The following is a 12,807-nucleotide window of genomic DNA, read 5'->3' on the forward strand; positions in this document are numbered from 1 at the left end:
GTGCAGAGGAGTTTTACCAGGATGTTGCCTGGTATAGTAGGGAGATCGTATGAGGAAAGGCTGAGGCACTTGGGTTGTTTTCATTGGAGAAAAGAAGGTTTGGGGTGACTTGATAGAGGTGTACAAGATGATTAGGGGTTTAGATGGGGTCGACAGTGAGAATTTTTTTCCACGTATGGAGTCAGCTATTATGAGGGGGCATAGCTTTAAATTAAGGGGGAGTTGGTATAGGACAGATGTTAGGGGTAGGTTCTTTACTCAGCGAGTCGTGAGTTCGTGGAATGCCCTGCCAGTAGCAGTGGTGGACTCTCCCTCATTATGGGCATTTAAGCAGGCATTGGATAGGCATATGGAGGATAGTGGGCTAGTGTAGGTTAGGTGGGCTTGGATCGGCGCAACATCGAGGGCCGAAGGGCCTGTACTGCGCTGTATTCTTCTATGTTCTATGTTTAAGTGAAAGACAGAGAGAGAGAGAGAGAGAGAGAGAGAGAGACAGGCAGAAGCTATGGCACAGAGAAAGAGTGATATAGATATAAGAAAGACAAGTCACTGAATGAAACAGATGGACAGAGCAAGAAATAGTTTGAGACACTGGTTAAAACTCATGAAGACATAGACACAGTGAAGGCAGAGGAACTGGGAGAGAAATACAGTCATCAAGACAAAAAGCGAGTGAGTGTTAGTGAGTGAGGCTGAGTGGGCGAGTGTGAGTGAGGCAGTGTGACTGAGTCAGTGAGTAAATAGGAAAAGGTAATAGAAAGGGAGTTTCTGCCTTGTGCGGTTCCAGCTCACTTGCCTGCTGCTGTTCTTCCACTGGAGTTGGAGGAAGAGGTTTCCTGGATTTACGCCGAGAATTCCCTGCTGAAGGAACTGCAATCACAGAGTTTAGAATTACTCTTCCACACATTGCCTCGCCTGAAATGCTTCTTCATTTCCAACAAAGCTTACAGTGAGCTCCAACCTGTACAGGGCGACTGTAGGCTTGGTTCTTAAGGAAGGGCTTTGAACTCCCAGCATAAATCTTGTGATTTTCACCTGTGCTCAGAGAGCTAAGCATCCAATTACATGTTACTGATGGTCTGTTGCATATTTCACTGAGAGGCCCACTCCTTGTTTCATTGGTTTACATAGGGATGTGAAGAATCACATCTGAATGCAGAATGACACTGTTATCATTGTGGTAACAGGCTTCCCAACATCAAGTGAGATGTCAAACTGAGGCCCCATCTGCCCGCTCAGTGGACGTCAAAGACTTACATGGCACTATTTCAAAGTACAGCAAGGTGCACTATATCCTTCATATTCTGGCCGACATTTATCACTCAACCAAGCTATTAAGACAGATTATCTCATCATTATCACACGGCTTTCTGGGATCTTGCTGTGCATAAATTGGCAAATAAGGCAGTGACTAAACTTTGGAAGTACCTCATTGGCTGTGAAACAGTGGTAGATCATTTGAAAGCCAGAAAAGTGCTGAAAAAAAAAGCAATCCCTTTCTTGGCCTAGGATCTGGGAGCAGAACTCCCTTGCTCTCAGTCAGCTAGTGCCAAGGGTAGACAGGATTTCATCTCCTCTGAAATACAGCACCTCCAACAATGCAGCCACTCCCTTGGGACAACCTTGGAGTGCCAGCCTCAAGTCTCTGGGGTGGAATTGAACCCTCACTGTCAAACACAGCAGTGATGAGGCTACAAAGACTCACAGCTGCTGGATGCATACTATCCCTGTCCCTGTGCTCAGGGGTAGCTTGCTGCACTTCACAATCCTAGCTGGGACTCAGTGCCATCAACAGCTATCCAATCAGGAGTTCACCCCACGTGAGTTCTGCAAATTGCAATCCTTGGTTTGGTCTGAAGGTCTGGTCTCAGCACTGCTTCCACTCCTGAACATTGTTGAGGATGGCAGAAGGCAGATTGCTGATGCCCATCATGTTTGATGAGCATATATCTAGGGCCATGCAGGGGGCTTTCTTGGAAAGGCCTGATATCATTGATGAGTATGCACCAAGAAGGGTCAGCAAAGCGAAAGAAGAGACATATTTCCCACAATTTGTAAAACTCTCACAAGAATTCATGGACTTGATGATGGAACATCCAGGTGCATTCTTAGCTGACTGTTGACAGCAGGACCATTCTCCCTCTATCCAAAAACATGGATGGTATTTCTGCATCAACTCCTGATTGAACCGGATTCCTGGAAAACAACATAAATTAACATCAGTCCAAGGGGTAGGAAATCAGGAGGCAGTCCTTGGAGAATAGGAGGCTGAAAGGAGATTTCGTTGAGGTATTCAACATCAGTAGAGTTCTGGACAGAGTAGATGGAGAGAAATTGTGCCTATTGGTAGAAGGATCTGAGGAAACTTTGAAAGGTAAGAGAAGGAGACACAGGGAGAAACTCTTTCTTACAGCAAACGATTCGGACTGACCTGACATTGTAGCAGAGTCAGCTTTAACTAAAGCTTTCAAAAGAAAATTGGATCAGGTCCTTCAATAGAGAAGCCTTTGTAGGATGATGAGATAAAAGTAGGGAGGACTAACTGAGTTGTTCTTCGAGAGAGCAGCAGGGACTTGATGAGCTGAATGGTCTCTTTCAGTGCTGTGACCACTTTGTTTCTATGATTACATTAACTAATGTCACATATTAACCGCTCCCAGCATTACACTGATTACCCCCCCCCCCACTTCGCTACCATATATATTAACCTGCCTGTTCCCACAGAGATTAAACTCCCCCAATTATCATACAGTATAGCCCCATTAAATTATTATTAAACCCCCCCTTACAATTCCCACACAGACTAAACATTCCACCGATGGCCAGATGGATTAACCACAAGGATTAACCCATCATTTTATAACACAGATTAACACTGCCATCTTCTAATTATGAGTCAGATTGAAAGTCCCCAATTATCACAGAGTAAAACTCCTCTGTATATAACACCCACTCCCCTCCAGTTATCACACAGATTAAACTTCCACCTCCCCTACTTTTATTATACAAATCAATCCCTACCTCTCCATGATTTTCTGAAGTTAAAAGATAGTTCACAGGTCTAAATGACCTGACCTAGCTCTTCCCTAATTTGTTGGTCCTTTCAGAATCAGACATCTGATATTTTGACTGGATCGCTGATATTACAAGAAACTGCAGCCTAGTTTTGTTCTCTCAGCCACACCGCAAGGCAATAGCAGAATAGAATTTGCCTCCTTTCTATCCAGCAAGTGACAAATTTGTCTTTAACCTCACAAGTAGATCTTTGTTTCTAAATTTAATCAACCTGAAAGCTGAGTAAATTGACTACGTAACTGTTGTTCAACTCTTTGATCCATTGTTTCCGCACATCTTCATTCTTGGCAAAAACATAGAGAGGACCCTCATCATACACAATCTGTGGAAGAGAAAGTCATGTCATGATTAAACCTTGGCATCACAAAGTTGTGAAAGCAACAGCAAAGTCAAACATTCTGCATATGAACCCTGCAAACAATAGCAAGGAGTTTAATCTCAGATCTGATGTTTCAGACTCTTGTCTCTCTCCCACAGTGGCTTAACTCTAAGGTCATGCTAACTCTGATATTGGGGGTATAAAAATCTACAAGCCTAAGCAAAATATCTCAGGACAAATGGGTTAATAAAAAACTTTCTCTGCATAAAAAGGCTGGTTTTGTAGAATGCTTTCTGAAAAGTTCCCTACAACAATATGTTCAGGACTTAACTGAAAATTAAGTTATTTTTGGTCTAGAAGCAGGTAGGCAGCAACTCATGGTAAACTCTGCAGAAAAAGCGATCATATTACAAAGTAATTCCATGTTAAGCTTCAGAAGGATACAGGTATCCCCCATTTTTCGAACATTCGTTTTATGCAAATTCACTTTTATGTAAGACCTATATGACTACCTGTTTTCGCGAATCCAAACAGGATTTTTGCTTTTATGAAAAACGGCGATACTTTTTCCCCACTTAAAAATGCACCTTCGCTTTATGCCATTTTGGGCTTACAAAAGGTTTCCTGGGAATGCTGTAGTTTCAGATTGCTGGGGCTACCTATGTACTTGAATCCAAAACACGAATTTTAAACCTGAGCAAAGTCAATATTACAGCTATGTGGGAGAAATTGATTCAGCAAATGGATGATAAAATCTGCCCTTGTCCTTCTAGATGGAACTGGCCATGGATTTGGAAGGTGCTATCTAAGGATCTTTAGTAAATTTCTGCACTGCATCTTGTAGATGGTGCATGTTGCACTATTGAGCACAAGTGGTGAAGGGAGTGAATGTTTGTGGATTTGCTGCCAATCAAGTGGGATGCTTTCTTCTGGATGGTTCAAGACTCTTGCTGGCATCGCACTATACCAGGAAAGTGAGGATTATTCCATCACACTCCTGACTTGAGACTTGCAGGTGGTGGACAGGCTTTGGGAGTCAGGGATGAGTTATTCACTGCAATTTTCCTAGTTTCTGACTTGGTCTTGTAGCCACAGTATTTATATACCAGTCCAGTTTGGTTCCTGGTCAATGGTAAGCCCAGAATGTTGGCAATGAGACATTCAGTGATGGTAACACCATTGAATGTCAAGGAGCAACAGTTCGATTGTCTCTTAACGGAGAACGCCATTGCTCAGCATTTGTGTGAATGTTAGTTTCCAGTTGTCAGCCCAAAACTGAATATTGCCCAGGTTTTTCTACTTTTGGACTTGGATTGCTTCAGTATCTGAGGAGTCTCAAATGGTACTGAACATTTGCAATTATTATTGAACATCCCCACTTCTAACCTTATGATGGAAGAAAGATCATTGACGAAGCAGTTGAAGATGGTTGGACCTAGGAACCTAAGGAATTCTTGCAGAGATGTCGTGGAGCTGTGATGATTGACCTCCAACAACCATGAACATCCTCCTACTTGTTCAGTATGATTCCAAACACTGGAGAGATTTTCCCCTGATTCCCATTTAATCCAATTTTGCTCGGGCTTCTCAATGCCATACTTGATCAAATGTAGACTTGATGTCAATGGCAGACAGACTCACCTCACATCTATAGCAAATGTTACATTCGTATTCAGAAAAGGATAGAGGAGAAAACAGGGTTACAGAACAATTAGCCTGACATCAGTCGCTGAAAAATCACTGGAACCTATTATCAATGGTCTTGGAAAAGTATGGTGTGAAGAGATCGAAGCATCATGGTTTTTACAAAAGAACTATTGTGTTTGGAAAATTTATTACTGTCTTTTTGAGGATTCAACTCATAAGTTAGATAAAAGACACCATTATATATAATGTATTGGATTCCGAAAGACATTCATTATGTTGCCACAGAAAAAGCTAAGACACAAGATAAGATTCATGTATCAGCATGGATACTGGATTGATTTATGATCAACAAGCAGAGACTAGGGATAAACACTACATCTTCAATTTGGTATTCATGAACCAGTCAAGTGCCACAAGAACCAGTGCCTGGCCGCAATAATTTACAATTTATGTCAATGACTTTGGAAAAGAGACTGAGAGTAATACATCCAAATTTGCTGAGGTTACAAAGCTAGTTAGAAATATGAAAGAAGAGGACTAGGTAATTGAAACTAATTTTAGATTCATACAAAACATCAGTTAAATGATGGTGCAGTGTGATTAGTCTGAGATTGATCATCGTCTATGGAGAGACAATGGAACAATAAGATTAGTTTGAAATTTCTACAGATCTACATGTAATGACTATTTTACTGAAAGGAAGATAATAAGGAAAAGTTATAATTTCTTTAAGATGTCTTTAGAGTTTGTAACTTTTTCTAAGTATGTTCGAAAAGGACCTTTATACTAAGTGACCTGAGACTCTTGCCTTGAAAACAGTACATTTTGGAAGTACAGAAGCTGCGTGGGAAGAGAAAAAAAAGAGTTTTAGCAGGATGAGAATGGACAGGCACATTTACCAGGAACTGTGTGCATAATACAGTTGAAAAGAAACAGAAAATTACAGACAAGGTTGGAACTGAGAAGGTAGATTGGTCACAGATACAATTATGCATTGGCTTTGCTAGATCCGACCAGATTTCTTAACAAGTTTTAGTAAAGGAGTGTGCTGTCTAGGGATGATTGTCTCTGGGAAAACATGGACGGAGTGGAGCTATATTGCTTCAAGGACAAAAGCAAATGAGTGGGAAAAATGAGAGATTCTGCATCTCTCTGCGATAGCCTTGTGGCATTATCACTGTGCTATTAATCCAGAGACCCAGGTAATGTTCTGGTGACCTGGGTTTGGATCCTATTATGGTGGAAATTGAATTCAGTTTTTTGTTAGATCTGGAAGTAAGAGGAAAACGATAACCGTGAATCCATTAAAACCCTTTAATGCCCTTTAGGGAAGGAAATTGCCATCCTTCACCTGGTCTAGCTTGCATGTGACTCAGATCCACAGCAATATGGCTTCTGGGGATTAAGGAATGGACAATAAATGCAGGCCTAATGATTTCCTTTTAAATGATAAAGACAGAGTTGGAAAAAGTGAGATGAGGTGGTGCCATATTTGAGCTGGGAGCCCTTTTTTTTAACCTATTTCCCACGTATCATTGATAACATGTACCCACCATAAACCTATTAATTCAGGTTTAATTTGCATTGTTTCTGTTTCTGTTGGTTGTTTCTCATTTTGGATGTTAATCAATAAATGTGGCTCTTTTGATCTACAGATCCTCCACATGGGTAAAAAACAGGAAGAGAATGGGGAGTAATTTGGGATTGATACAGGGCTTTGGAGAACAAATGGAACATTGGGATAAAGTGAGTTCTGGGGAAAGAATGGGGATGGAGATTCACTTGGTATTGATACAAGGGACTGATTGGGGAAGTGGTTTGGTCTTGGTGAGGACTGGATAGCCTGCATCCTGGGGTCTTAAAATAAATCGTGGTATAGACAATAAATGCATTGATTAGAATCTTCCAAAATTCCTTAGATTCTGGAAGGGTTCGAGCAGGTTAGAAAATAGCAAATGTCACACATTTATTCAAGGAAAGAGGGAGGCAGAGAGCAGCAAACTATATACCAATTAGCTTAACATTTTCCATCGGGCAGATGTTGGAATCCAACACAAAGGAGGTGATCACAGGATACTGTACTTAGAAAAGTATAACTTGATCAGGTAGAATCATGATTCTATGAAAGGGGACAAAAAATCTAATAGATTTACACAGTAACATCAATGGTGAATACAAGGGAACTGGTAGATGAGGTGTACTTGGATACAAAGGCTTTTATTGGCTTTTATAAAAGCCCTGACATGTCATAGACTCCATTCCTGCCCCCTTCCCCCTTCCAATGGCTCATCCTCTTATTATTGGTGAATTCCAAATGGAAACATTCTCTTCTTCGTAGCCTTTGACTCAACCCTATGAACTTTGAACTTGTCCACATCACACCCAACCTATCTATCTGAGCCTGTATTAGTTAGTCAATCCACTATCCACATAAATGTATTACCTCCTATCAAATAGCATTAATGTGTGATACCTTATTAAATTCTTTTTAAAAATCCAAATATATCACATCTGTAGGCTCCCTTTTATCTATCCTGCTTGTTATCTCGTCAAAGAACTCTAATAGATTTGTCAGACAGATTTCCCTTCATGAAGCCATTATGACACTGTTCAATTATATTATGTGTTTTTAAATGCTGTGTTATTAAATCCTTTATACTAAAACCTAACATTTTCTCAATAACAGTGTTACACTAACTGGTCTGTAGTTACTTGTTTTATTTTATCTCCCTCTCTTTTTGAATCCTCTGGGACTTTCCAGAATCTACGGATTTCTAGACAATTACTACCAGTGATCCACTATCTTTGTAGCTACTTCTTTTGATATCCTATGGTGTATCCTATCAGGTCCAAGGGACTTATTGAATTTATATAGGTTTCCTTTGTACTTTATCTCTAGTGTTAGTTATTATCACCCATATTGTTTATCCTCTTGGTGATTTAGTACTTTTGGAACAGTATTAGTATCCTCAACGATGAATAATGATGCAAAGTATTTATTCAACTCTTTCCATTTCCTGGTTCCCCATTTTAAATCCCCTAGCCTCCATCAAGCAGGAAGTAAAGATTGGTTTGAAAGCTATCTTTAAATGTAGGATTAACCATCCCTAGGAACCTCCCATTTTGATAAAATTTGCAAACATGGTACCCTTTGTTTTGTTGTGGCACTCATTTCCATGGCAGAATGTTGCGAATTCAATCCAGAAACTCAAGAACATTCTAAGAGAATGTGGCACTGTTTAAGATGCCAAGCATTGGGTGATGAGTTAATCTGGACCCTTGGCAGTCATGTTTTCCACTTTGCAACTGCAAAACACTTTTAAAAATATCCGATTGATTGCAAATGTACTTATTAATGTCCGGACTGAGGTTATGAAAGTTGCAATGTAAGTATAAATTTGCCTATCTGACATGATCTACACCGATTCAAAAGATCAAGGCAAATTATTTGCAATATTGAAGGAAACCCCACACCCACAATTTCAAAACAAGGAAGTGAAGAGTAAAGATGGTCATAGAGTAAGGGGGCAATTATGTAATGGGAAATATACATGCATTATGTTCTCAGTGAAGTTATAGCATTGATAAAAAGAAACCTGCATGGATTTCAGAAGTGAGAAGTTGTTGCAATTTATAAATCTATCACCAATAGTTATTTTTTAAAAAAATATGGTATCTGTTATTAATATAGGTATCAAAGTACAGGAACTTATACACTTTTCACTGTGTTTTTTTTTTAAATACACGTGACAATAATTTACTATTCGATACTATTCTGTACTGTTGCAGAGAAAATTAAGCAAGGAGTAACTGGAATTTTCTGGAATGTTTTGAGGGTAAGAGAAGGGCTTATGCCCGAAACGTCGATTCTCCTTCTCCTTTGATGCTGCCTGACCTGCTGCACTTTTCCAGCAACACATTTTTAAGCAAGTAACTGGAACTTGTAAGGCACTGCAATAAATGTGAAGGACTTTCATTTTGATATAGCCTGGACCAATAAAATTGGTAAAGGCAACTGAAAGATAAGATTGGAGAATGTTTTTGCTTCCTGAAATTTGTGGAACCAACTTAGAGAAAGCCATTTCAGAGCTAGTCCTGCATCCTCGTTCCATTTCTCCTACCAACCATACTTTCCAGCTACCAATTGGATTTATCCCTCCCATCGACCAATCATGTCATACCCACTACCAGTATTCACCTATCATCGCCTCATCATTCTGTTACTCTCCCCATTCCACCCACTCCTCTCTCTTATTATCTGTAGATCCCCCTACCTCCACATCTACTCCTGAAGAAGGGTAATATCTGAAACATTGACTTCTCCACCTCCTGATGCTGACTGGCTTGCTATGTTCTTCCAGTCTCCTGGTTTGTCTATTTCAGAGCTAATGTTGTGCAATAATGCAGGCTTAATTAGTAATCTCACAGTGACTCCTCTCAGACAAAATGCAGTCATAATACTGTATGATTAAACTTCATGACGGGTTTGAAAGTAACAGGCTCAAATACAAAGCAATCTTAATTGTAAACAAATCCAGTTGTACTAGGTACAAGGGGAGAGCTGGAAAAATTTGATTAGGTATTTTGTTTTTATTCTTTCACAGGTTGTGGGCACCTGTCATCATTTATTGCCCATTCCTCATTGTACTGGAGAAGGGAGTGGTGAGCTGCCTTCTTAAAATGCTGCAATTCTTGTGCTATAGGTAGACCCACAATGCTGTTAGGGAAGGAATTCCAGACTTTTGACCCAATGACACTGCAGAAATCGCAAAATATGACACAAAGGTCATGGTGTTGTGGATAGTGTGGAGGGCTGTTACAGGCTACAACAAGACATTGAAAGGATGCAGAGCTGGGCTGAGAAGTGGCAGATGGAGTTCAACCCGGATAACTGCAAAGTGATTCATTTTGGAAGGTCGAATTTGAATGCTGAATACAGGGTTAAAGGCAGGATTCTTGGCAGTGTGGAGGAACAGCGGGATCTTGGGGTCCACATACATAGATCCCTCAAAGTTGCCATCCAAGTTGATATGGTTGTTAAGAAAGTGTATGATGTTTTGGCTTTCATTAACAGGGGGATCGAGTAGGTTAGGTTGATCTTAGATTAAGATAAATGCTCAGCACAACATCGTGGGCTGAAGGGCCTGTATTGTGCTGTACTCTTCCACTTTCTATGTTCTATGTTCTACGTCAGATAATGAGTGACTCAATGGGGAAATTACAGATGGTCGGGGTCCTATGATGGGGATTTACCATTGAAAAGCATGAAGATAAATAAAACATTGGGAAACATTTGAAGAACTTTTTCAAAATAGATAACTAAAATACAATCCTTTGAAAAAACATGATTTGAGCCTGTACATGATTTCAAAAGGATATTCTGTGGACCCTTCAAACTGGAAGGGGGCGAGGTGTGGATTGGGGATGTGAGACATGCTGAGTTACTACACACAGAGACACATGGCCTTGGTGAGTTGAAAGGCCTTTGCTGTGCCATTCCAGATGAATCTTGAAGTATCTTCCCTTGATTCAATGAGTAAAATAGCAGTGTGAGGGAACTATAGCTTAATCTGACCTTCTGTTCCATGCCAGCGCACTGTAGCTGCGCCCTCAGAATCACTGCACGACAACATAACCCAGCCTTGTTGTGGTCCTGTGTTCCTGCACAGTTTGGCCGTTGTAACCAGGATTACCACTTACTGAAGCCAAAGGCACAAGAAACAGACTGCCTGTTTTCCTCAGTCTGAGCAATCAACTGAACCAATCTTCTTTGACATGTGTCCTGTTGTCCTCTGGCTGAACCTATGTCACTTCACCATCAGTTTGGTGTCAATGAATTAATTCAAAATTTTAAAAAAACCACACAATGCCAGGCTATAGTCCAATAGGTTTATTTGGAAGTACTAGCTTTCAGAGCGCTGGTCCTTCATAAGGACTAGGAGCAGGAGTAGGCCGTCTGACCCTTTGAGCCTGATCCATCATTCAATAAAATTATGGCTGAACTTTTCATGGACTCAGACCTTATGCTCCACAACCCACTGATGAAGGAACAGTGCCCTGAAAGCTAATGCTTCCAAATAAACCTGTTGGACTATTACCTGGTGTTGTGTAATTTTTAACTTTACCCTCCCCAGTCCAACACCAGCTCCTCTATATCATAACTCAAAATTGAGTTATTCTGAATGGTGTCAGCTCTTGAAGTTGGAATGTTGTAAGTCTACTTTTCACTGAATCAATGTTTAAAGGGGGTTGCCCCTCTGTCAGGAGTCAATACTGGTGTCCTCTTCAGGCAGGCAGTAGTTGGTTAAAGGTGCACTATGTTTGAGTGTCGGGGTGAGAATTCACCTTTTGAAGGATTTCAGCGCTGGGTTGGAAACCAGTGAAAAAAATGCTCTTAAATCATTTCTCACTGAGAAGACTCATTTTGCAGTCTCAGTCTAAGGTGCATACTCACTGCAAGAATGAATCTTTCCATGATTCAGTGGCTGATTTGAAATCAGAGACAATCAAAATAACAACAGGGGGTTTCATTTCCCCTTTTGTTTACCATTGAGCATGTTGGTTATCTTCAAAGCCCAAAACCAAACAGAGAGCAGACTCTAGCTTGATTACCTAAATAACTAAGCCATGTTTGGTCAATATGATTGATTTTACACATAGCATTGTCAATCCTTCCATCACTTGTCACCTCCAGTCTGTCTGTTTACTTTCTTCTCTGTTTTACTCATTGCTCCTCTCAACCTCGCTCTTTTGTCTTCCTTCAATTTCTCCTCTCCTATTCACTCTTCCTACTCTTCACCTGTTCATTAAGTTGAATTTCAAACTCATCGCAGCTTCTCCGATTCCCGAACTCCCTCTGTTCCAGAGTCTGCTTGTTGTGGACCTCCAGCTCTCTCAGTCTCTTTTTCCTGCCACACTTGAAGTGTTCAAACCAAGCATGGACTTAGCCAGGCTTGGTTCCACCCAAGAAATGTTTTCCAATTTACTTCACCTTTGAACCTGTCGTTATCCATGCTGACAACCTTTCCTTTAGTTTTTCCACAAAAGTGCAGACAGTTTTCAAGTCAAAATTACAAGGAAGCCATATAAGAAAAGCTTCTCTCATTGTATATGACCTCAACAAATACACGTGGTTGTTCACGTTCACTATGTACGATCAAGATAATAACTGCTGCGTACAGGTCCCAAGTTATCACCTGGCCTGACTCTCATTGAGAGTTTACAGTGTGACTGGCTCACTGATGCTCAGCTCTGGCAATGACTAAACAGTTCTGTCAGTGAAATTTAGCTTGCTGTCATTTCACTTTAAGTCATCAAACACACCTACTACTGCTTCCAGCTCCTCTAGTATTTCACCTTTACAAGAATAGCTTGGATGCAGTGTGACATTAGTCTTTGGACTGGGCATGTCTTGGCAAGATGTCGTTTTTCATAGAATGATGTCTTGTCCAACTCTTTACAGAATTTGTGTCATTTCTTCATGGTTTCTACAGCGATTTTCACTGCCCTCTCAGCCTCTCCATTTGACTGGGGGTTGTGTGGGGATGATGTATAATGCTGAATTTCTCCATCTTACATGAAGCAGCTGAATTCTTCACTCATGAACTGAGCACCACTGTCACTCAGCATAATGTGGGGAATTCTGAAGTGGCTGAAGTGTATTTTTTGTGACAACTGAAGTGATAATTATTACCGTCCAGCTCCGATTAATCAAAGGCGAAAGCTACTGTGACACGATAATCAGTTCCTGTGAGAATGAAGCAGTA

At 40.6% G+C, this 12,807-nt stretch overlaps 1 protein-coding gene across 3 annotated transcripts in view; it reads right to left on the reverse strand.

The window, feature by feature from the left end:
• Positions 1-12,807, reverse strand: part of btk (Bruton agammaglobulinemia tyrosine kinase) — a 127,255-nt gene that overhangs the window by 62,892 nt on the left and 51,556 nt on the right. For all 3 annotated transcript variants that reach the window (XM_043704297.1, XM_043704298.1, XM_043704296.1), the window contains exons 4-6: positions 3,316-3,397; positions 2,068-2,196; positions 797-870 (exon numbers count right to left, since the gene is read on the reverse strand). In XM_043704297.1, coding sequence (XP_043560232.1) covers positions 797-870; positions 2,068-2,196; positions 3,316-3,397 — 285 coding nt within the window. The remainder of the gene's footprint in view (positions 1-796; positions 871-2,067; positions 2,197-3,315; positions 3,398-12,807) is intronic.

This window comes from Chiloscyllium plagiosum, chromosome 15, assembly GCF_004010195.1.
Source record: "Chiloscyllium plagiosum isolate BGI_BamShark_2017 chromosome 15, ASM401019v2, whole genome shotgun sequence".
NCBI classification, from domain to species: Eukaryota; Metazoa; Chordata; class Chondrichthyes; order Orectolobiformes; family Hemiscylliidae; genus Chiloscyllium; species Chiloscyllium plagiosum.